Source organism: Chelonoidis abingdonii, chromosome 2 (assembly GCF_003597395.2).
Source record: "Chelonoidis abingdonii isolate Lonesome George chromosome 2, CheloAbing_2.0, whole genome shotgun sequence".
NCBI classification, from domain to species: Eukaryota; Metazoa; Chordata; order Testudines; family Testudinidae; genus Chelonoidis; species Chelonoidis abingdonii.
In genome coordinates, this window is record NC_133770.1 from 173,788,792 (window position 1) to 173,815,581 (window position 26,790).

The following is a 26,790-nucleotide window of genomic DNA, read 5'->3' on the forward strand; positions in this document are numbered from 1 at the left end:
CTGGGGCTATTGTGAGGTCCTACATATGGTAACGCTATCCGTTGGTAAACACCACCTGGATGCAGAAAGCCACACGGCATACTCTTCTGATATATATCTTCCCTCTGAATTCTTGAATCTTGGGCTGAGCAGGAAGTAGGAGTTGAAGTAGAGGCATCTTGGCGAGATCAAGACCCACAGTCAGTGATCAGTAGATGGAGACAGGCTATGATTTTCATCTGAATGATGTCATTTGAAGGAATGGTTCCCCTCGTCAAGCCCACTAGTTGCCTATCCTTGACTGTTTTTCAGTCTATAGGAGACATTAGAATAAAACGAGTTCCTTGAATTTTAGAATAACCCTCTATACTCAGAGACAAAGGACTCCCCTTCCAGATGGTATTACAGTGTCTCGTGAGACAGCCACTTAAAAGGGAAGGAGAGAGGAGGGATAGGTATAGAGATATTCATCTATTTTATTGTAGTGAATATCTGACTTGAGCTATTTCAGAACCCAGCCAAGGTATCAGGTTCTATACTCCTGAAAATTGTAAGATGTTTCCTAAGTGCGAGCAACAGAGGTTAGATCCAGTAGACTGAAGTACAGAAAGACACTCTACAATCTGTCAAAGTGTTATTTGAATAGACACACGATGGACGAAACATGCAGAGAGTAAGGTTTTGTAAAAAACTATTTCTTAGGGTGCAAATGCTCTTTCTGAAAAAGGTACAAAGGATCTCTGTTCTAGCATAAGTGGCTGGTCCTTCCCTGTTTTCCTTCGAAGCCAGTCATATAAACTCCAAGAGAGAGGAGTGGCCAGGAGCCTCATAAGAGAAGACCTTATCGGTTTTTGTACTAACGACCAGGCCTTGAAAGTGAAGATCTTCGTCACATATGAGCAGCTCTCTCTCAAGATGCCAAGATTTGAGACCAAGATGACAACAGTTCATCACCATTGTCAAGAGCGCGTATCAGTACTTCAGATGTTGCCGAGTAGAGCATCTTGCAATCAAGAGAATGACTCAGAGACATAAGCATTAAACTGCTCCCTGTCTTTAAGCAGTTTGTCAAATAAATCTGATTTTTGTATTGTGCAGGTGTTTTAGGTCCCGCATATTACGAGCAGAGTGTAGAGTATATATTTTTATGGACAATTTCGTTGGGTACAGCGAGAGAAGTTTTCTAGTTACACATTCATTGCAATAGGGAAGTCAATCTTTTATGCCAGCACCACCTCATAATCAGCATGAGAATTAAGCAGCTGCAGCAAATTATATGAATCCTGACAAATCAAGGTGTTAGTTCTTATATCTCCCGAGATCACCTTGTTGTTATGTCTGTCGCTTTCGAAACCGAGCCACAACACTAGCTAGCCAGATACTGGGTCAAGTGGTGAGTATCTTCCTGGCTGACAGCACTAGTCCTTTTATCAGTGTTAGAGAGCATCCCCGAGTTACAGCACGGCGTTGTGCCAGAGATTGCTTTGCCAGCTGTAAAAGTGGCTTTATTGATGGAAGTGCAAAGCTCAGCAAGGCACAACCAAAGAACATTCACAGGTCTTTATGTTAAGGTATTTGTACTTCCTCCACCTGTGCCTGGTTACTCCGTCAAGAGACTGCATAGTTTTGAGCATCATTGGAGTCTCTGTAGTACTCAGGTATAAACAGGAGCAATCCTCTGCTGGGAGTGAAGAGACAGAATAGCCAGGGAGCATGTTTTGACCCTAGAAGGTAGTGCAGAACTATGATGCTTGTGCAGTGAAGACCCAGAGGTGGCCAATAACCATTTTGGAACTTATATGGAAAGAGCCTGGGTGCCAGGGAGAATAGATACCAAGCATGCACTCGCTATCCACCTTATGCCGATCAGCCAGTAAGACCCCTCAACTTTCTTCAACCATTAAGAAAAAAAGGACCCTCAGGATATGTACGGGACCCTTTCCCACGTGATGGGATCCCAAGTTGGAGATCTTCTTCCAGTAGGGAGGAGTGAGGGTATTGACCATCTGGGAATCTCAAAGGATGTGCCCCTCATTTCCCTGGGAGCAATATTCCCTCTCTCTGAAAATCGAGACTTTCAGTCCTAACGCAGTCTGAAGCGTAGGCCAGGCTTTGATGAGGACCTGGGAGCTAGTGTACAGACTCAAAGGGCACTTTGGCGAATGAACTTGTCCCAGAGGGTTGCCTCACCCTGGTTTCATGAGGTCGCTGCCTAAGTAATCAATAAATGATAGGCCCTGTCCTCATCTCACCTTCAAAGTCCTTTTAGAAAGTGACCTGCGACAGCAGCATTTGTTGGAGTGTCCACTTCCCGAGAACAAAAAACAGCAACGGTACTGTGCCATTCACGATTGCCTTCCGAGGGCAAATCGCTCTAAGACATCATACGGAGCCCGAAACAGGAAGAATCCCATATCCAAAGTAAAAATAAAAAACTAGTGGTAACACCTAAAATTCTCCGCATGACAAAATTCCCTACATTAAACCAGTCCTAGTACATCTATATAATATAAATGTTTACAAAGGACTGGAAAAAAATTGCGAGAACAGACACTGGGAGCTCTTAACTCAGCTAGGTCAAGAAGGAACTGAAGGTGAGTTAAACCCCAGACTGCATTTATGCCCTTGATTACAGGAAGATGGGATACCTAGGAATATGCGCTCCCAGTGGACCACTGTTGGTCAAAGGCCGATACTTGAAGGTGTGCACACAGAAGCATAATATAAACATAAAATAGCACTCGGTGGGTTGAGGCTGTGACTTCTAATCTAGTCTCCTATATCAGTTAATCTTACGACTATGAGACGTTAATAAGAACGTTGTATCGAGTGAGGAAAAAACAAACAAACGGGATTTTGCATCACACAAACATGCTCCTCTATTCTTTCTAGTATCTCGCCGCTGGTTCAGGTGTTGTGACCTTGAGAAAATCCTTTACTTAGACTGTAAGTACCCATCTGACAGTGAATTTGACTACTGTATCTCCAACAAGTGCTGTAAGGTTATATCTCACAGGTGGTTGAATTCTTGATTAGAGGTGTAGGTAGTTTTTATATTCTAGAGTCATATATCCACCCCTTCCATAAACACTGAGCCAATTCATCCACATGTAACGCACTGCTAGAGAGTACAACAGAATAAATGGGTTTAAGTTTGTGCAGGAACATCGCACACGACAGCAACAATTTTGAAAAATTCAACAAACAACCTGTCATTTATATACAATCAAAATCTGGTTTCTTATTAAATGAAGAATCTGAGTGCATGGCGACTTACATAGGATTAATTATGTTAGTAAGAACGGAGCAGTAAAGCGACTAAAAAATCAGGCGTTACTTAGATAGAAATAGAAAAAAGCGATGAGTCCAAGATTCTATGTAAGTTTTCAAGATTGTCATGACCTATGGCGGATTCACTTACCGCCTTCTCTGGTATTTTTCCTGATGGAATATAAGATCTTGCTTTTCTTAAACTGTTGATTCGTTCACTATCTGACGCAACCTATAGCAAAATACCAAAAGGTCCTTTAAAATAATGTGCTTTTTTGGGGAGAGTTGGGAGCTGAAGGAAAATAATGTACTATTTAGGATCTTAATATAAATCACTGGCCACTCACTACCATATACCCCCAAAATGGAAGCAATTTATCACAGACGTCCGAGCCATTTCTTACTCATGAGAATAATTAGTAAATATATGTTGATACTGAATCGCTTTGAAGAATTTGTATTTAAAACATTTCTTCTTTAGTAGAACTTCCAATAAATGTGTCGGTGGACATTTCCCTGACCTTGCAACACATGCATTATTTACTGTCTGGCTAGGGAGCACAGACAAAAAAAAACAGCGTCCGTCTTACTTCTATTGGTGTGACGGATGCGCGATAGCCAGGTTTCCCAAACTTGGGACAATGCTTGTTTAGGGAAAGCCTGGCGGGCCAGGTCCGGCTTGTTTACGACTGCAAATCACAGGTCCAGTGACGCGGCTACCCACCTGGCATGGTTAGATGCCCCAGGCAATGGGACTGCTGAACAGCCCGGCCGAGGGACGTACTGCCGCCTTCCAGTAGCTCCTATTGGCCTGGATCGGATGAACCACATGCCATGGGAGCCCGCGATGTAAGCCCCAGACCTCGGCGGAGCACGCAGTGAAACAACGGCCCGGCCACAAAGGCTTCCTATAATGCGGAGTTCCAAGTTGGAACAACTGCTCAAAACACATCTTTAAATGGCAAAGCCTATCGCTGAGCATTGTTCTTTTTCTACGTTAAATGTGCCCCACGTAATTGGCCTGAATTCCCATTGCGGGCCCTCTTAGCTCTATGCTATTAATAAATAATCGATATTAGCAGGAACCTTTTGCCTTGAAGAACTGCATTTACTTCCCAAACATGTGTGCCCTAATGGCCTAAAACTGTCAGATGAATACGATCTCCATTAAAGTCAATGGCAAAACTCTGCATTGATTATCAAATGAGCCGGACTCCACCTAGTTTCCTGAGAATTTTCCGTCAGCTAGCGTCCAATACAAAAGAGGATGCGAACTGGGAGTAGAGATTGTGAGCCCACTGTTCATTTTGTTTCAGAGTTGGGCAGAATGGATCAGAGAACTCCATGCCTGATCACATAGAGCCGCCCCGAACTTTTTGTTACTCCAGTGAACTTCCTGTGTTTCTTCTGCTCTAGACGGGGGCCTTATGTCTACTATAATGCTTGTATTCTTTTGCCTATTATATCCAGTCCATCTCAACTCAACATGAGATTAAGTAAAAAGCTATCCTTTTAATCTTTATTTCAGCTTGCACTGCAGTATCTATCCGTTTAGATCATTTGAGCCTCATTAATCTTATTTCTCTAGTGAAACTTTATTATTAATGAATTGCTATGGTCTTGCTCTGTTCTTGCTTCTAGAGACAGCTCCCAGGATTTCTCTTTGCATATGGTGGGTTAATATGAAAAAATGAGCTTTCAAGCAGTAAAACTTGTGTAGTCAGTGCATGACATATTGTTGTAGAGTGAGGGAACTATCGCTAAGCAATTGCTATTTGATTTTAATGAGCTGACATAAAACAAACTCTAAATATTACCCACTTCTTGTTCCAATGCTTTAAAGACTTTCTCCACATCACTCATGATTTTATATACCTCTATCATATCCCCCCTTAGTCTCCTCTTTTCCAAGCTGAAGAGTGCTAGCCTCTTTTAGCTTTCCTCATATGGGACCCTCTCCAAACCCCTAATCATTTTAGTTGCCCTTTTCTGAACCTTTTCTAGTGCCAGTATAATGTTCATACAAGAAACCAAGGGAGGTGGTTATTTTTATTTGTATTGTGATAGCTCCTAGAAGTCCCAGCCCCATTGTGCTAGCAACTGCAGAAACTCATCACAAAAAAGATGAGCCTTGCCCTGAAGAACTTACAATCTAAGTATAAGACTATAGACAAGAGATGGCTATAGATAACTATTGTTTAAACGCTTCTAGACACAGCTAGCCCTGTTAATGATTTTAAAAAACTGGGCTTCTCCAAAGAATTTATAACCTAAAGAGATTATTCCTTTTAGTAGGTAAGAGAATGAAGTTTTATCATGCTTGTTTATTGCGGAATAAAGGGCCTATACGAAAGAGGAATTTCAGAAAATATAAAACTCTGATGTACATTTAGAAATGGATGAAATTTTCTAAACTGGTAGGCTACATTTAAAATAGCACTAGTGCATATCCATCACCTCTATGTCTACAAAGAGGAACATTAAATAAGCATTTTCCTTTCTTGTCACAGCTTTTATTTACATTGATTCAGGAACCACTCACTGTAATCTGGGAACATTCTGATATTTGAAAGGTTAAAGTTTTATTAAACATTTTTGTTCTGAAGCCCATTACAGCTTGACATAACATGCAAAAGCCTTAGGATCCAAGGGCAGTCTTTGGTACATTATATGCTGACAAAGCCTAAAAAAACCCAACAACCCTATCTATTGTTTTTCTTCTATAAGTTGTGTCAACTTCTTTGAAGGAGTGAAAATATATAAAAGCAGCAAAGAGTCCTGTGGCATCTTATAGACTAACAGACATATTGGAGCATGAGCTTTCGTGGGTGAATACCCACTTCGTCAGATGCATGTATAAAAATATATAGTGGGATATGCAAATGTATTAAACATGTAGGGGAGAGCAGCCCAGGTAGCTAGTGTAAAGCATTCACTCCTCTTCCTTCCCCTGTAATTGACATAAAACTGTTTCTATCTAAACCAGAGGTGGTCAAACTATGGCCCATAGGCCACATCTGGCCTGTGAGGCTCTCCTGCCCTGCCCCTGAGCTCCCGGCCCCCTGCCCCTCTGGAGCCTCAGCTCACCGTACTGCTGGCATGGCTGGCTCCAGCTGGGCAGTGCGGCTCTGGTGCAGATTTACAAGTGAACACAGGATACCCTGGCCTGGCCCCCCAACAACAGGGCAGCATTTTGAAGGGGTACCGCCAGTTCTCTCTGGCTGCGCAGCTGTCCTCTGCCCATGTTCACAGTGCCACATTCTGAAAGGGGCTTGGGAAGGGGGGTGGATAGGGGCTGAGGTCCCAGGGGGGCAGTTAGGGGCAGGGGGTCCCGGGAGGGAGCGGTCAAGGGACAAGGGGCAGGGGGGATTGGATGGGTCAGGGATTCTGAGGGGGGCAGTCAGGGAGCGGGAAGTGAAAGGAGGCACACTGTTTGGGGAGGCACAGCCTTCCCTACCCGGCCCTCCATACCATTTCGCAACCCTAATGTGGCTCTCGGGCTAAAAAGTTTGCCTACCCCTGATCTAAACAGACGGGAAGTATCAAATCTAAATGACTTTTAAAATAAAATTTCTAGTATGTTATGTCATATTAAGTTAGGATAAGATACGTCAAATTGAAAACTGACCTAATGCAACTCATTCTATCAAAAATGTTAATATATATCTGTCATAACTATAAACGGAAGGGTAACAGCCCTCCTGTGTACAATACTATAAAATCCCTCCTGGCCAGAGATACCAAAATCCTTTTACCTGTAAAGGGTTAAGAAGCTCAGGTAACCTAACTGACACCTGATCCAAAGGATCGATAAGGGGACAAGATATTTTCAAATCTTGGGGGGGAGGAGGGGAGGCTTTTGTTTGTGTGCTCTTTGTTTTGGGGTTGTTCGCTCTTGGGGCTAAGAGGGAACAAATATCAATCCATGCTCTCCAAATCTTTCTAAACAAGTCGCTCATATTTCAAACTTGTAAGTAACAGCCAAGCAAGAAATATTAGTTTTATCTTTGTTTTCTCAACTTGTAAATGTTCCTTTTGCTAAAGGGTTTACCTCTGTTTGCTGTAACTTTGAACCTAAGGCTAGAAGGGGTTCCTCTGGGCTCTTTGAATCTGATTACCATGTAAAGTTATTTTCCATCCTGATTTCACAGAGATGATTTTTACCTTTCTTTCCTTAATTAAAAGCCTTCTTTTTAAGAACCTGTTTGATTTTTCCTTGTTTTAAGGTCCAAGGGGGTTGGATCTGAACTCACCAGGAATTGGTGGGGGGAAAAGAGGGGGTATGGTTAATTTCCCTTGTTTTAATATCCAAGGGTTTGGATCAGTGCTCACCAGGAATTGGTGGAGAAGTTTCTCAAGGCTACCCAGGGAAGGGTTATAGTACTTGGGAGGGAGATATTCTGTGGGGGGAGGTAGACAGAGTTTCCCAAATAACTCATAATTTGAGTGGTGGCAGCAAAACCAGATCTAAGCTGGTAGTTAAGCTTAGGAGGTTCTCATGCAGGTCCCCACATCTGTACCCTAGAGTTCAGAGTGGCGAAGGAATCTTGACAATATCTTTTGGCTCCATAACTTGGTCCCAAATTGCAGATGAAAGGAGATTCACATTTTCTGTGGATGCTTAAAAATAGGAAAAACTGATAAACTTAGAATTCTTCCCAAATTAAATAACACATTGTTTTAAGGGAAGTATTTTCGTGAGGAGCATAAAAATCCACACACAGTTTTAGGAGATGTTTAACCTAAACAGTCCTATTAGTCAATCTGGATTAACAATCATAAGATATTTTAATATTAAATAATTAGAATTAAGGGCAAATATGTATTTACACTGTTATGTTCTTCTGATGTTAAGCCAATATGAAAGAAGGGAGAAGTTAGTTTATATTCTCCTACCTCATACAGAATTACCAGCAAAATGGTTGTCACTAGCATTAAATAAGAAAGGCCAATACTAGGGAAAATTCCCCCAAGCACCAATTTAAGCCTTCATTTCCAAAAACATTGCCCAATACTGTACATGGAAAGAAATGTGTCTATCTGAGTGTGATTTCAGAATGTGACTGAGCAAAATACAAGTAGTTTTCCTTCAATACAACTACACTACATTTCTAACACATGGTCATGAATGACAAGCAGTAAGAAATATTGAAAACACAGTCAGAGAACCTCTGATCAAAATTCATCTCAATAAATTAAAAATAAAAAAGAACAAAAGAAATCTGGTAAAGAGGAGGGAAAAGAGCAGTGTCATGAAAAGGCTAACGGAGTCTCCACTTACGTGCAGACTGACCTGGTTAAATATGGATATATGGTTTGTATTTCTTGACTTTAATGAATCAAGGTATACCACAGTTGCTGTGAACTACAAACCTACTGCAACTAGAAGCAACGGAATCTATCCAGTTGTCCTCCTCATACATTACACAATGGCCCATCTTTTCAGATGTCCTGAACCATACCTGCAGGTTGGTGAGGGAGATTTCCCTCAAACTACAAGTAGTTTCTGCTGGCAAGGATCTTTTACTCCAGCTTTGCTTGTGGGGGTATTAATTGACCTACTGTTTTTGTACAAATAATATTATGTATGTATAAACTGCTAATTAACTGGGCAGCAACATCTCTGCATATTTCAACCTACCTTATCGTGGGTACTTCTAGTCAGACCAGTATGTGTCTTGACAATCAGCAAAATCACATAAGATGTCCAGCCCACAAAACCCATGACAACACTTATGCCCAAGAACAATCTGTCGTAAGTATGGTAATATGACAATCCTTCCAAAGCAAGGCTAATCAGGGTTTTGCAAAGAGATACCTTTAGAGAAAAACAGAACAGATATCATAACAATTTACAACATAATCATGTAGAACATACTCATAAAATAAACTTAACAAGAAAACATATAGCAAAAAAAAGTTTCTTATCTTACAGTAACTAGAATTCTTTGAGATATGTTGTCCATATATTCTAATCTTGCTGCACATGCACCCCATACACTAGACATTGGAGTCTTTTGGCCATCAGTATCCATTGGGCATGAGCCCTAAGTGTTCTGCTCCCATACTGATGGCATAAAGGACAGTGTGGACCCAACTGCCATTCTGTCCCTTCATCACCACAGAACCCAGATGTTTCAGAATTCTGTAATGGGGGGGGAGGGGGCAGGGGCAAGACATGGAATATATACGGACAACACACCTTGAACTCCAGCTACTGTAAGTTAAGTAAGTTTCCTTTCCTCAAGTGCTTGTCCACAAATGCTCCACTCTGAAATGGAAATGCTTTGCAAGGAAGCTGCATAATGGAGTGAGTCCTAATCTGAGAGGAAGGATCTAACCTAAGTAGCTCATAACAGACCCTAATACATCCCAATATCCAGCTGGATAGTTTCTGGGCTGATACCGCTCTACCTTTCATTCTGTCAGCAAATGCTACAAATAACTTTGAGGAGACACTGAGGGATTTGGTCCTTTGTAAATAAAAAGGCAAGGCTCTGCAAATATCTGAAGTTTGAAGCCTAGTTTCTTCCCCTTATTTAGAATGTAGCTAATGGAAAAATACTGGTAAATGAATCATTTGGTTCAAACGGAAATCCATGTCTCTACCTCCACACTACCTTGGGTAAGAACTTGGGATGGTGTGTGAATGATACCTTATTCTTATGAAATATTATACTAGAAGGGCCTGCCATCTGAGTTTGCATTTCACCAATTCTTTTAGTGGATGTGACTGCTACTAAAAAGGACTTTTTCATATATAAATAACAGGGAACAGCTTGCCTGTGGTTCAAACGGAGGGCTCATTAAGCCTTCCAGAACACATTATGGTCCCATGGAGGAAGTTCCCTTACCAGTGGAAAAACATGAATAAAGCCCTGAAGAAACTTAACTATAGTGGTATAGGAAAACACAATATGGCTCTGGAGGTTGTGGTCATATGCAGAAATGACTGCCAAATATAGTCAAAGTTTTTTCTGAAGAATTCATAGCTAATAGTCCAAGACAGCAGGGATGCAGGAGTTAACGGATTGTAAATATCATTATTCACACCATAACCTGAATCTCTTCTATTTAGCAACATATCTTAATGTGGTGGAATCTTTTCTATTTTGGATCAAGGTGGTCTGGACATCTGAGGAACATGATCTCTCTGACATCGAGCCAATAGCCAAGTGGTGAGGTAGAGGGAGATTGGATTTGAATGTAAGACATTCCCACTATCTATTAAATCCAGTAGAAGAGATTTGAGTCCCTTTGAGATTTACCATGACGACAATGAGACTTCTCTTGAGTTCATTAGACCCTGTGCCTGATGATGGCCCAGACGTGCTCTCAACCCAGAAGGGACATACTCATCACAAAAATCTTGGTTGAGAGAGGCAAAGAAAAAAGGTACTCCCCTGCACACCTGGTTAGGATCTTACTATCTGTTTATTAATGTAGAATGTTGTGAGGGATTAGTAGAGTCATGTCCATGTAGTGTTTGCTTGACATATACATCAGCTTTATCCAGCCAATAGTATAGCACACTGTGTGATGAATGTGCAAGCGGCCATGTGCCCAAGTCTTACCCAATTCCTTACAGTAGTATGAGGATGCTTTTGAAAATAAATGATGTGGTTGGACGTGGCTTCAGATCTGTCTTGGGACAGATAAGCTGGGGCTATTGTGGAGTCTAATAGTGATAACTGCTAGATCCTTGGTAAACACCACTGGCACTGCAGAAAGACCACACGGCAATACTCTGTACTGATAATAGTTCTGTCCCATCTGAATTCTTGAATACTTATAAGGGGATGCAGGAAGTATGGAGTTTGGAAGTAGGCATCTTGCAGATCAAGAACCCCAAACCAGTCTAGTGAATCTAGTGATGGAATTGGACAGGCTATGATTTTCATTCTGAATTTGAATTGTCAGTTGAAGGTAATGGTCCCCTCTCAAAGGCCAAACTAGTTGCCATCCTGACTTTTTCTTCAGTATTAGGAAGCAATTAGAATAAAAACGCTTCCCCTTGAATTTTAGCTAAACCCCTTCTATACTCAGAGACAAAAGGACTCCCCTTCCAGATGTAACAGTGTCTCATGAGCACAGCCCCTTAAAAGGGAAGGAGGAGGAGGTAGGGATAGGTATAGTATGCATCTGTAGTGAATATCTGACTGAGGCTATTTCAAGAACCCAGCAGCCCAAGGTTATCAGGTTCTATGACTCCTTGAAAAATTGTAGATGTTTCCTAAGTGCGAGCAAAGAAGGGTGTAGATCCAGTAGACTGACAGTAGAAAGACACCTTACCAATCTGTCAAAGTGATTATTTTGACACAGACACAGAATGGGACGAAGCCATAGCAGAGAAGGAAGGTCTTTTTTAAAAAACTATTTCTTGTAGGTGCAAATGCTCTTTTCTGGAAAAAGGTATCAAATGATGGTCTCTGTCTAGCATAAGTGCCTGGTCTTCCCTGTTTTCCTTCAGAAGCCAGTATATAAACTCCAAGAGAGAGGAGAGTGTGGCCCAGGAGTCCTTCAGTAAGAGAAGAGCCTTATCAGGTTTTTGTACTAAAAAGACCCAGGCCCTTAAAGTGAAGATCTTCCAAGATCAATGCATCTCTCTCAAGATGCCAGAATTTGGGACCCAGGATAACAACAGCTATCACCATGGATCAAGAGGCAGTATCAGTAGCATTCAGAGTTGCCTGAGAGGACATCCTTGCAATCAAAGAATGCCTCAGAGATCAAAGATTTAAACTGCTCCCTGTTCTTTCAAGAAGTTTGTCAATAAATTCTGAATTTTTTGTATGCAGTGTTGTTGTAGGTCCCAGGATATTACAGAGACAAGGTGGGTGAGGTAATATATTTTACTGGACCAATTTCTGTTGGTAAGAGAGATAAGTTTTCTAGCTTACACAATTCATTGCAATTTAGGAAGTCATATCATGCCAGCACCACCTCATAATCAGCAATTGAGAATTGCAGGCTGCAGACAAATAATTTATGAATGAACAAATCAAGCTGCTTAGGTTCTTTATCTCCCAGAATCATCCTTGATTGTTATTGTCTGCTCTTTTCGTAACCTGCCACAACCACTAGCTAGCCAGATACTGGGTAAGTGTAGATACTCTTCCCTGGCTGACAGCACCTAGTACCTCTTATCAGCTGTTAGAGAGATCAGAGTTACAGTCACTGGCGTTTGCCAGATATGCTTTGCCAGCTGTAAAAGGGCTTTATTGATGGGAAGTGCCAAAAGCTCAGGCACAGAGCCATGAAGAACATTCAAGAGCTTATGTAAGGTCTTTTGTACCTCCTCCCCTTGTGCCTGGTATCTCAAGAGAACTGGCTATATGTTTGAGCTGATCTTGGAAGCTTCTGTAGTTATCCAGGTAAAACAGGAGCAATTCCTCTGCTGGGGATGAAGACGACATAGCAGGGGATGATGTTTGTACCCTAGAAGGTAGTGCAGAACTATGATGCCTTGTGCGGTGAAGACCCCAGGTGTGCCAATAAGGCCATTTTGGAACATTATATGGAAAAAGGCCTGGGTGCCAGGGAGAAAGATACCAAGGCATATGCCTACTCCTATACCTATGCGATCCAGCCATGTAAGAAGCCCTCAACTTTCTTCAGACTCATAAAACTCAAAAAAGGACCCTCAGAGAATATGTACGGGATCCCTCCCCACAGTGATGGGAGTCCAGCTTGGAGTCTTCTTCAGTTAGGAGCAGTGAGGTGTATTGGACCTCATTTGACTGGGAAATCTCAAAGGGGATGTGCCCCTCCTCTTCCCTGGGGAGCAATATTCCCCTCTCTCTGAAAATCTGACTTTTTCAGTCCTACGCAAGTCTGAAGCTAGGCCAGGCTTTGATGATGAGGCCTGGGAGCTAGTGTAACCAGAACTCAAAGGGGCACTTTCTGGCCTGAGATGGAACTTGTCCAGAGGGGTTTGCCTCACCTGGTTTAGAGGTCGGCTGCCTAAAGTAATCTAATAAAATGATTAGGCATGCCTCTCTCACCTTCAAAGTCCTTTTAGAAAGGGACCTGCAGACAGAGCATTTGTTGGAGATGTCAGCTTCCCGAGACAAAAAAAGCAACTGGTGTGCCCATCACTGATTGCCTCTCCAGAGGGGCAACAGCTAAAGACATCCATAAGGCCCAGTACAGGAAAGAATTCCCATATCAAAGTAAAATAAAAACAAAGTTGGTAAACTACCAAAAAATCTTTCCGATGGACAAAATATCCTAATTAAAACCAGTCCTAAGTACACTAATATATATAAATGTTTACAAAAGGACTGTGAAAAAAATTGCAGAGACCAGACACTGAGGAGCTCTATCTCACAGCTAGGGTCATCAAGAAGGAACTGAATGGTGGTTAGACCCAGACTGCCATTTATGCCCTTGATACAGGATCATGAGGATACCCAAGGAATATGCATGGCCCCAGTGGACACTGATGGTCAAAAGAGTCCGATCTGAAGGGTGTGCACACCAAGAGCAGAATAAAACATAAAAATAAGCACTCGGTGTAAACTTGTTATAATCTAGGTCTTCCTTATACCAGTTAAATCTACAGACTATGGAGAAGTTAAAATAAAACAGTTGTATCAGGTGAGGGAAAAAAACAAACAAAACAGGGATTTGTGATCACAACATGGCCCCATAGATTCTTTTTTCTAGATACGCCGCTGGTTCAGTGTGTGACCTTGGGAAAATCCTTTAACTTTGCTGTAAAGTACCCATCTGCAAGTGACATTTACCTACTGTATCTCACAAGAGTGCTGTAAGGTTATATCTCACAGGGTTGGTTGAAATTCTTGATTGAAAGGTAGTATGGTTATTTTTTCATATCTGAGCTCAATATATCCACCACCCTTCATAAAACACTGAGCCAAATTCATCCACATGTAACCGCACTGGCTTCAGAAGAGTTACACCAAGAATAAATGTGGTTAGTTTGGTCAGAAACATCAGCAACAGCAGCAAACAATTTAAAAATATTCAAAAAAACCTGTCACTTTTAATATTCAATCAAAATTATTGTTTTTAATTGAATGAATGGAACTGTGAGGCTATGGAGACTTACAATAGGATTAATTTTATGTTAGTAAAAGACGAGTCAGTAAAAGGAAAAAAAATCAGGCGGTTACTTAGATAGAAAATAGAAAAAAGACGATGGAAGTCCAAGATTTATTTTAAGTTTTCAAAGATTTGTCACTGTATGGCGATGATTCACTTACCGCCTCATGGTATTTTTCCTGATGAATATAAGATCTTGCTTTTCTTAAAATGTTTATCTGTTCACTATCTGAAAGCAACCTATATCAAAAATACAAAAGGTCCTTTTAAAATAAATGTTGCTTTTTTGGTGGGAGAGATTGTGAGCATGAAGGAAAATAATGTATCTAATTTAGGAATCTTAATATAAACTCACTGGCCACTCACTACCATATACCCCCCAAAAATGGAGCAATTTAATCACAGGACGTCCTGAGCCATTTCTTTACCTGCATGCTGATAAATTAGTAAATTATGTTGATACTGAATTCGCTTTGAGAATCTGTATTTAAAACATTTTCTTACTTTAGTAGAACTTCCACATAAATGTGTCGGTGGACATTCCCTGCACCATTTGCAACACATGCATTATTACTGTTCCTGGCTAGGAGCACAGACCAAAAAAAAAAAAAGAGTCAGTCATACTTCTATTGGTTGTACGGATGCTATAGACCAGTGTTTCCCAAACTTGGGACAATGCTTGTTTAGGGAAAGCCCCTGGCGGGCCAGGTCGGTTTGTTTACCTGCTGCATCCTCAGGTCCAGCTGATCGCGGCTCCCACTGGCCATGGTTTGATGCCCCAGGCCAATGGGATCTGCTGGAAGCAGCACGGTCCGAGGGACGTACTGGCCGCCACTTCCAGTAGCTCCTATTGGCCTGGATCAGTGAACCACAGCCAGTGGGAGCCGCGATTAGCCAGACCTGCGGACACGGCAGGTAAACAAACCGGCCCGGCCCACCAAAGGCTTTCCCTAAACATGCGGAGTTCCAAGTTTGGGAAACACTGCTATAGACACATCTTTAAATGGCAAGCCCTTCGAGGCAGAGATTGTTACTTTTCTACGTTTAAATAGTGCCCATCGTAATTGGGCCTGAATTCCAATTGGGGCCCTCTGTGCTCTATGCTATTAATAAATAATATTATAGCAAGGAACCTTTTCCTTGAAGAACTAGCATTTATCTTCACTCAAACATAGTGATCCTCTAATGGAGCCTAAAAACTGCAGATGAAATACTGACTCCATTAAAGTCAATGGCAAAACTCTCATTGATTTCAATGGAGCCAGGACTCCACCTTAGTCTTCCTGAGAATTTTCCTGTCACAGCAAGTGACACAATACAAAAGAGGGAATGGAATGGGATGGAGCATTAGTGAGCCCTAGCTCATTTTTTTCAGAGTGGAGCACTGTAATGGATCAGAGAACTTCCATGCCTGATCACTGAGCCGCCCCGAACTTTTGTTACTCAGTGAACTTCCTAGTGTGTTCTGCCTCTGCGCCTTCATTTGCCTATATTACTTTCTGCCTATTTTATCCATGTCATCTTCAACTTCAACATGGAATAAGTTAAAAAAGCATTCTTTTAATCTTTTATTTTTATCTTTCACTGCAGATCATCCCGTAGAGTCATTTAGCCTCTAATTATTCTTTAATTCTCAGTGAAAAAACTTTATTATTAATGAAATTGCTATGGTCTTTGCCTTTTTCTTGCTTTCTAGATGACAGCTCCCAGGATCTTCTGCATATGGAATGGGTATAATAGAAAAAATGGAGCTTTCAAGCAGTAAAACTTTTGTAAGTCAGTGCAGAATGCAATTATTTTGTAGAATGAGGGTAACATTCCTAAGTGCATTGTTAATTTTAATAGACTGACTATAAAAACAAACTCTAAATATTACCCCACTTCTGTCCAATTGCTTTTATAAGACACCAAACTGTTTACTGACGTGCCAATGAGGATGTTTCAAATAAATATGGAGGCACTTTGAAGTCCTGCAACTGATTGACTGGCTGCTGGTGCATCCATTTATATGCATGCTTAAATGAGACTCTGCATGGGTGCAGAGTGGCACTCACATGCAGTCAGTTGAAGAATCAGGGCTGTGAGAAGCAAGGGAAAAAAATATAATGAATCCTAAGGAGAAAACTACGCAGGGGCAGTAAGTTACTAAAAACCTAAAAACATAAGGAAAGGACTTTAGATAAGGAACTCATTCAGGACAAAAAATAACAATGCTCTGCATGGAATGAAGAAAAGGTGATCGGTTTTGGGCAGGATTGGGGTTCATGGATGAATAATTACTATGATTAGTTTTAACAGAGCTTAATACATGCTGGATTTCAGTCCAAAAGAACAAATAGCACAGAATCATTTGATCTCATGTGATTTCTACCATTTGGAGCCAAAGTTCATGGGAAATGCTGAGGTTTAAGCAATATCTGAACACGAACTGGACAATAAGTCAATTTGGTTTTGGATCTGACTAGAAACCAAAACCACGGGATGGATTCAGATCTGGAGATTCAAAACCACATATCCCCCCTAGCCCTGACATTTTAAGGGGTTCAGAATCCAAAACATTTATTTTGGCCACAGTTTGAATCTCAAGTTATCCCCACACACTTAGTATGTAATGGGTCACACATATGCTGTAATGACAGTGTATACTGAGTGCTTTTATTGTTTGCTTTCCCTTTTTATTACATGTTTACAAGTAATGTATTTTAATATTATTCAAATAGCATATAAAGTGACTGGTTTCACAAAACACTGAGCACTTGAAAAAAATTTAAAAATTAAAATATATAGCTTAGTATAATGGCCCTAGCTACCAACACCAAGCTTGTATCTTTTACAAGCTAAGATGAAGAGAGGGGATAGTACATCAGTTATATTTTGAAAATGAATCTATCCAAAAGATTAAATTAACACAGAAGAAATTTGTTTTTTTCATTCTTTCCCATAAAGTAACAAAAACAGGACATGCAAAGAAAATGAGGACAGTGGACTCATTCTTTCCTCCACTATTCTCCAATATTTTTGGGAAGAATGAGACCTGTAAAATAAACCAAAAATGCCTATCACAACTTCCTATAGCACAGAACTCTGAGGCTTAAACTCATGAAAACAAGAGCTCATAGGTAATTGTACATATGTAATAATATACAGTCTTGAAAAAAGTTGAGATTATATTCCCCTGACAAGGTTCAAAAAACACACTAATAACCAAGAAATAGATTTCTACTTCAAAGAGGACAGAGAACAGATTCATCCATGTATAAACACAATTAATTATGTAACAAAGCAATTGGGCTAACTGTGCAATTACTTGTAAACTGTCCCTAAAGAGATGTTAGCTACTCTTGCCATTAGTAAACCTGACAAATTTAGTATTTCCATCACATCGTTCATACCTCACAAAGAATGGTGCTTGACAGCATTAATACAATGCTGTGATGAAATGAAGCTATTGTTGTTATCTCAAGGGGACTCTGTTTGGCCAGTCAGTGATTCCTATCTATCAACATTGTTCAGAGGAAACCATCTCCAATAGCATAATTCAATTTATGTAGGACATTGCAATCAAGCTACGAAATAAAATCCCAGAAAAGGAGTCACTCACAAGTACATCTGAATACACCATTGCTAGTACATCTCTACCTCGATATAACGCGACCCGATATAACACGAATTTGGATATAACATGGTAAAGCAGTGCTCCGGGAGGGCGGGGCAGCGCACTCCGGTGGATCAAAGCAAGTTCAATGTAACACGTTTTCACCTACAACGCGGTAAGATTTTTTGGCTCCCACGGATAGTGTTATATCGAAGTAGAGGTATATGTTTATTTTATTATGCCTGTTTGTGCATTTAATGATATAAACACTATTGTACAATAGATTTTCCAGAATTAGGCTAAAAACTAAAACCCTATGAATGCAGTAGTAAAGCAATGATATTAAAAGGATCCTAAATTTAACAATGAATGACAAAACAGGCTCATAGACTAGGGAGAGAGGTTAGTGGAATGGTTTCCTTTGCAGTACTTGTATTGCTGACACTGGAGGTATGTATTCACTGCACGGTTAATCAAAATGGTCGGCATCCGACTTAGCCTAGTTCAGGTGTGAGAATCCTCACAGCAAAGGCCTACCTGGGTTACTGTGTCTTCACTGTCACTGTCTCTGTCTCACCCATATACATCTGCATATTCCATGACTCTGTGCGGAGATGCTCTAGGATTCTTTCCCAGTCAATTGTGTCAACTGCAGGAGAACTTGTCTGTCTTTCAGTGGGAACTGTGGGAAGGTCAATGGAGGATCAGCATTTGAGTGATTTTCCCTGCATCCTCACTGAAAAGTGGGCAGGTGCCAGCTTGAGTTAATCTGTAGCCTGGGCTCTAACCTATACATTCACTCAGGTCAGCTAGCTTAGGCTTAAACATGGACAAAAGGTTTTTCTGTTTGCATGGTAGAGGGGTGTGGGCTAAACTCTCGATAAGAGCTTTGATTAACTGTGCAGTGAACCCCGAGCAGTTTAAAATATCTTTACCTCAGCTGCTTCACATCCCCCACCCCACTCATTCATTCACATGGAAAAACACGAACAACATCAAACAAGTAGGCTATAAAACAATCAAGCTATTTCCACTAGAGCAACCTATGGCATGGGTGCTGAAGGCGGCATGCAAGCTGATTCAGTAGCACTCACACTGCCCAGGTCCTGGCCACCAGTCCAGAGAGCTCTGCATTTTAATTTAATTTTAAATGAGGTTTCTTAAACATTTTAAAAGCCTTATTTACTTTACATACAACAATAGTTTACTTATATATTATAGACTTATAGAAAGAGACCTTCTAAAAACGTTAACCCTTTTTAGAGTGAATAAATGAAGACTCGGCACACCACTGCCGAAAGGTTGCCGACCCCTGCACTAGAGGGTGAGAAAGAAGGCAAGGTTACTTTTTTTCTATTCCTAAATACTTGGAAGATACAATAGTGTTGAAGTCCATACAATCTATCCTACCACTCTCCACTCTACGTATCATCTCTCATTCACTAGCGAGATGCTGACTCATGTCTCCGATAGGTCTGTGAAGCCAACCTCCATTACCTACCTACTTGTTAAATTTTCAAATAAGCACCTTCCTGCTTTCTCCCATGCCCCTCATGCTTGGGAGTAGCTCCCTGTAAACAACCACAAAACAAATGCATTATCCTCCTTCAAGTCTCTCCTTAAAACTCTTTTTCATGATGCCTACAAAAAAAATTGACAATAGCAACGTTGCTATTCTGAGGCCACCATCTATCTTGCTGACCAATATTGTTTCATTGTTTCTTTATACACTCCCCTGTCTGTCTTTCATAAGTCACCTGAGGCATTTACTACTGAATACATGAATATGCTGCATCAGGGACACTGATTTATGGGAAATGAAAAGCCAAATATAATTTGTAGAATTTGAAAGTCCAGGATTATACCATTATCTGGCAGACCATTTTATGGCATTTCATTTATGTCCTACTGTTCTCTCTCTCTCTCTTTGGAAAGAACAGTATAGAGATACTCTTGGGGTCTTGTTGACCGCTGGAAGTACTTTCCCTCTATTTTCACACCACTATGGTCTATGAAATAGAATAGCAGGAATTTGAAACAGAAATTTTAAAATTCCTATTGTTTTGTTACTCCAGTTGTTAATCCGCTTGTTACTTTGCTTCACAGTGTTTGCTGTAGTCAACATTACTTGTAAACTGTTAGTAAAATGAAGCACTGAGTCGCAGAGCTATTTGAGTATAGCTATACAGCTGGACTGGCTGATTTACAGCAACAAGAGTTGCACAGATTCTAGGAGTCAGTGGTCACAGTCCATGATGATTAATCAGCAACACGCCATTAACACAAGCAAGGGAGGGTTCCCACATCTCATGAAGTTAGTGTTTCACACAGATTCAACAAAACAACTCTGGATCCATTTAAAATAGTCACAGATATCTTGAAGGCCTGTGTCATAAATAGATAGCTAAGGGTTAATGTTTCTTTTACCTGTAAAAGGTTAACAAAGAGAACCAAACACCTGACCAGAGGACCAATCAGGAAACCGGATTTTTCAAAGCTCAGGGAGGGAATGTTTGGGTCTGTGTCTTTGTCTGGCTCTCAGCTATGAGAGGGATCTTTCTATCTTCAAGCTTCTAATCTTCAGTTTCCAAGTTGTGAGTACAAAGATAGAAAAACAATAGGTGTTGTTGTTTTTTTTGTATTTACATGTGTGTAGTTGCTGGAATGTTTAAATTGTATCTCTTTTTGAATAAGGCTGTTAATTCATTTTTCTTTTAAGCAATTCTTTTAAGTCCCTTGGATAGCTAAGATAAGAGACAGAAAAATGTGCAGGCATGTTAAACAACCTGCTGCCAACACACTGATCAGAAAGAGACAATTAAGATGGTTGGGCTACATATTTGCATAGTTTGTATGCAAACTAATATCACAAGAGTTAAGGTCAACTGGAGGCCAGGAGGAAGAAAAACACTCTGTGAAGCAACTCTTCTGGCCAACTGAGAAACAGAATTGAGATACTCCAGTGGAAGATGGATCTAGCTGTTTTAAGTCCAAAGGATAGTAGACAGGATGTGGGACCCTTGGGGGTGGTTGAAGCTTAATGGGGGAGTGGAGGAAGATTCTTGCATGATGGAAAATGCATTTAAAAATAATAATTTAGTATTATAAAGGTCTTGTGCTGGTTGGCTCATTAAATAAAATGGCTATACCACTTAATTAACTAATTCTTGCTTGCTATAAAATGAAAAAGTAAGGAAATTGCATGTGTATAAAGTTATACTGGGGATACATTATTGGATACATTATCTCTTTAGCTCATTCTCAACCTTACCCTTTTCTCTATTTTATTGTAAATCCAATTGTATCACATTTTTCTGTGCTGAGCAAAAGCAATTCCCAGTGAGCTTTTCCTCTAAAAATTAAAAGCAGCTACAAGTGCTATTGAAACTGGAAAACATCAGGAAGCCTGATGTGTAAGAGGGATTGTTTCATCCCCTTGTTGAAGGCTTTTGATTCAATGTTATCTTTTAAAACACTGCTTAACTGTGAGCTTTATGAACAATGTATTAAGTAAAACAGATATTGACCGACATTTTTAGCTGTGGTTTATGCACATTATAATCCACTCACTGATTCTTTTTAACTCTCACTTTCAACAGTTACTTCTATCAGTATACTGCAACCATTTTTAGTTAACCCTTTTTGTCTCTCAGGTCAATATGGGAGTCTCCACAAATACACAGATGTTCTCAAAACCTCGAAAACAGTGAAGAACTGCCAACCTTCTTCCCACAAAGACAGCAGGATAAAGGTGAGCCTGTTGGCCAGCTTGCACAAGGCCAGCCAGCACAGAGAGACAAGCTAAACTCTGGGTCCCCACTTTTTAACAGGGTGAAGAAGAGGCCACACAAACAGAATATTGGATCTCTTTCCAGAGATAGCTGACAATGGGGAAGCACCCTCCCCTCCACCTAGAACACTAGCTGACTCCCCTGATATATTAATCCATTTGCATCCCAAAGCCTTCACATAAATAGGGTTGGACTGTACGTTTTTATTGCACTGTAAAATGAGAGGCAAACAGAAGAGGAACAGTTAATGCATTAAGAACACTTCTCTCTGTTACAGAAGCCTCTTTCTCCTTCCTGTTTCTTTCTGACACCCCAGAATTCTTCACACCAGCTGTCACAGTGCATTATGGGAAGTGCCATCTGTACCGGCATTTCCTGAATTAAGAACCACCACAAGATCCTCTTTGTTTATACTAGAATGCTTCAAAGGAGGCATCAGCAGCTCTGGTACCCCCGGGGACACAATCTCAGATTAAAAGGATAGAAAAAAGTCATCAACTTTTCTTTGCACCAACTGTCAATTTTGCAAGCATACCATACCCGTTTTGAAAGAACATCTGACAAAAGGGAGACAAGGCAGTTTTACATCTTCAGCTGTCAGATCAAGAGTAAAGACAGAATAAATGTGTCTGTGTATATGACATTTCTTTGAAGTTCCCAGATTACTTCAAAGGTGCACTCCACATTATCAAATCTCCATTTTCTTTTCTGTAACCTTGGCTAATAATGCATAATTCTGCAGAAAGACTTGCCTTGTGTAATCTAACATTTTCTAGGTTAAAACCTGGCATATATTTAAGAGAGTGTTATTTTAAACTAATACTGAAAAACAAAGACAGAGGGCTACATTTTCAGTGTGAGGTATGGACACAATTCTCATTGAACTATAGTTGTGGATTGAACCCTGCATGTATTACACTAAAGGTGTACCAGATTACTGATTTTTTTAAAAAAATATTTCTGTGGCATAACTAGGTTTAAGATGCGACAAGATATATGCTTACTGTTAAATAGTACAAAATGTCTGAGTTATTTCCCAATGAAGAATCCTATTTACTAAAGTAATATTACTGTAGGCTTTAAACAAGAATCCTGATTACTGAAAAGCAAGTGGCAATTCAAATTCACCTAAACTTCTGTTCTTTGTGTTGAATTCCTAAATTACTGCTCCCTCCATCTGATTGTGAGGCAATCAGAAAGCTAATTGCTGGAAGCAGGATTTTTCCTGAAAATATTGTGTACAAACAGACACATGCACAGACAGTCCCATGCTTTTGGTAATTTAATATTTTAACCTCTAACACTTGTCAGAATAATAATGTTACATTTAGCGAGTAAGAAGGTTTTAGTGTGGCACTTGATCTTCCATCTATTCATTTCACTATATCAGTCTTCCTGCTGTGCCTTTTATGAATACTTTCCCAGCCAGAGATGCCAACCTTTGTGAGTATTTTTGCAACAGTGGCATCTGGTTCCTTAGCACACTCCTATGGCAATTGTGCCAGCTTTGCTCTTCTGCAGTTGCCTCAGGGAATATCAAATGGTCAGACTGCTAATGAGATAGATTGACAAGGTGGATGAAGTCAGGGGGAGACGCTCTTCTTTATGTCTCTTGAAAGTTTGTCTCTCTCACCAACAGAAGTTGGTCCAATAAAACATATTACCTCACCCACCTTGTGTCTCTAATATCCTGGAAGTGACATGGCTACAACCACGCTGTAATGAGAGACTGTTTCCCCTGACATCCATTTTTACCGGCTAGCAAATCCTGGGATTTATTTTACTATTCCTCTTCCCTTTATTTTTAGTATTTGGCACCTTGTTACCTTCCTTTCTTATATGCAAAAGTCAAAAGGTCAGAATTTGAAAGCATGTACATAATAGGAAAGTCTCCTGTTTTCCTAAGCAAACCGCATTTGAAGATTTTTCTTCTGGGTGGGAGGGATGAGGGGGGGAAAAAACTCTATCTACGAAAATGGATCTTCTCTTCATGTGACCTTCTAGAAGTCTAAGAAAATAATCAAAGGGATTTTCCAGTGGCATGAACCATACAATGACTTTGCACACAAGTGAGAGACTCTGTCAATAACATGATTCATTCTTGTGGAAGCAGGTCATGGTCTTGTTCAATCTGCAGCAGACTTGTAATTGGCAAGTAAGTACTTCCTGAGTTTCACATAACTAGACTCAAGGTATAATTTTGTCAGATTTGATCCTCTGTAAAGGTGTCTGCCAGACTTTCAGGTGTGAACAATATTGAATCCCTTGGAGCCAGATGCTTCCTTATAAATAGCTAGGGCTGTCTAAGAGTTCTAACTCACCTCAATCTGGGCATGCAGACACCACTCAAGTTATGATGGCAGTGCAGAGTGGTCACATCTGTCCTCCGCAACATTTGACTGCTGAATCAAACAAAAAAAGTGGAATTGGGATCCACATGCAAAAGGGCAGAGTTACAATCTTCCCTGTTACCTTCGGAACATTATGCTAGCTACAATTTTCCTAGACAATAGATTACTTGTGGAAATCAGAAGACTTTTGCTTCAGTTCAATGTAATCTCTCTCTATTGCCAAAAGTTAATGTAAATTGGAGTAAATTTCANACATGCACAGACAGTCCCATGCTTTTGGTAATTTAATATTTTAACCTCTAACACTTGTCAGAATAATAATGTTACATTTAGCGAGTAAGAAGGTTTTAGTGTGGCACTTGATCTTCCATCTATTCATTTCACTATATCAGTCTTCCTGCTGTGCCTTTTATGAATACTTTCCCAGCCAGAGATGCCAACCTTTGTGAGTATTTTTGCAACAGTGGCATCTGGTTCCTTAGCACACTCCTATGGCAATTGTGCCAGCTTTGCTCTTCTGCAGTTGCCTCAGGGAATATCAAATGGTCAGACTGCTAATGAGATAGATTGACAAGGTGGATGAAGTCAGGGGGAGACGCTCTTCTTTATGTCTCTTGAAAGTTTGTCTCTCTCACCAACAGAAGTTGGTCCAATAAAACATATTACCTCACCCACCTTGTGTCTCTAATATCCTGGAAGTGACATGGCTACAACCACGCTGTAATGAGAGACTGTTTCCCCGGACATCCATTTTTACCGGCTAGCAAATCCTGGGATTTATTTTACTATTCCTCTTCCCTTTATTTTTAGTATTTGGCACCTTGTTACCTTCCTTTCTTATATGCAAAAGTCAAAAGGTCAGAATTTGAAAGCATGTACATAATAGGAAAGTCTCCTGTTTTCCTAAGCAAACCGCATTTGAAGATTTTTCTTCTGGGTGGGAGGGATGAGGGGGGGAAAAAACTCTATCTACGAAAATGGATCTTCTCTTCATGTGACCTTCTAGAAGTCTAAGAAAATAATCAAAGGGATTTTCCAGTGGCATGAACCATACAATGACTTTGCACACAAGTGAGAGACTCTGTCAATAACATGATTCATTCTTGTGGAAGCAGGTCATGGTCTTGTTCAATCTGCAGCAGACTTGTAATTGGCAAGTAAGTACTTCCTGAGTTTCACATAACTAGACTCAAGGTATAATTTTGTCAGATTTGATCCTCTGTAAAGGTGTCTGCCAGACTTTCAGGTGTGAACAATATTGAATCCCTTGGAGCCAGATGCTTCCTTATAAATAGCTAGGGCTGTCTAAGAGTTCTAACTCACCTCAATCTGGGCATGCAGACACCACTCAAGTTATGATGGCAGTGCAGAGTGGTCACATCTGTCCTCCGCAACATTTGACTGCTGAATCAAACAAAAAAAGTGGAATTGGGATCCACATGCAAAAGGGCAGAGTTACAATCTTCCCTGTTACCTTCGGAACATTATGCTAGCTACAATTTTCCTAGACAATAGATTACTTGTGGAAATCAGAAGACTTTTGCTTCAGTTCAATGTAATCTCTCTCTATTGCCAAAAGTTAATGTAAATTGGAGTAAATTTCACTGTGTCAATATTAAGTGATTAAAGGGTCTTAAAGCTCTCAATACTTTCATATTATTAGATTCTGCAGCACAGAATATATCAAAGACTCTAGCTTTGGAAGCATGAAATCTGGAGTTGACATACAAATTTCTCAGGGCACTTGGTAAAGTATCTGGAAAGTAGAACTGGGTGGAAAAAAGGTTTCCTTTTCCATAAAAAGCTTGACAAAAATAAAAAAAATTTATGGAGAAGTCAAATTTTTCAGATGCTTCCTTGAAATTCTTCAATTTGTCAAAAACTAAATTTTCTGTCAACAGTTTCAAAAGAATTTTTGACTAGCCCGATGGGGAAATACAGAATTTCTTAAGCAGAAATTTTTGATTCAGATCTGTTCCAGAATTTCTGAAAATTCAGTTATAAGGAACAACATTAAAAAGATTTCAAATCCATGTTCCTTGTGGTATGGGCCTAATATAAACACCCACCCAATCACATCCTTAAAATCATTTTAAAAGGGACTTATTAAAGAACTTCCTATACAGACTTTTAAGTTGCTTAAAATTTACATTAAAATTAATAATATTCCAAAAATGGAACAACAACATTTTGGATGTCTACACTATCTTTCAGAGGCTCTCAAAGCACTAATTAATAATGACTCACAAAAGGCCTATAAATTAGTTAGAAGTAGATTATTTAATTGGTGTGCACTCTTTTTCTGTATTGCAATTTTCAGATTTCTAGCATCAGAAAAAAAGTGCAATTAAATCCATTGCACAAATTCACCACCCATCACTGAATAGTGGGGGAAGGGAATTATTCTTACCTTAATGAGAAGGACAGTTGTGCCTGGAGGGAATGCAAACACAGAACCCTGCTTATCTGCAACAGCAGACAAGAGCAATCAGATTAGCACAATCTGTGCGTAAATCTTCCATTAACTCCCTACTTACATCTCGAAATACTGTATATTTTTAATGAATTTCGAGCCATTGGGATGCAGCTGTACCATTTCCAATTACAAACAAATACAACATACCAATAATTTCTACACCAAATGCATTGCGACACACTCATCTGTGGCAAGTATCAGAGGGGCAGCCATGTTAGCCTGGATCACTTATTACTCATCTGTGGGACAGCACAGAGGTCA

At 40.2% G+C, this 26,790-nt stretch overlaps 1 protein-coding gene across 1 annotated transcript in view; it reads right to left on the reverse strand.

Moving 5' to 3' along the window:
- The window catches only part of PIGN (phosphatidylinositol glycan anchor biosynthesis class N), a 189,698-nt gene that overhangs the window by 89,512 nt on the left and 73,396 nt on the right, over positions 1–26,790 (reverse strand). Inside the window, exons 12-14 of the mRNA XM_075062010.1 lie at positions 25,377–25,457; positions 14,478–14,556; positions 8,891–9,067 (exon numbers count right to left, since the gene is read on the reverse strand). Of these exons, the coding sequence (XP_074918111.1) occupies positions 8,891–9,067; positions 14,478–14,556; positions 25,377–25,457 (337 nt within the window). The remainder of the gene's footprint in view (positions 1–8,890; positions 9,068–14,477; positions 14,557–25,376; positions 25,458–26,790) is intronic.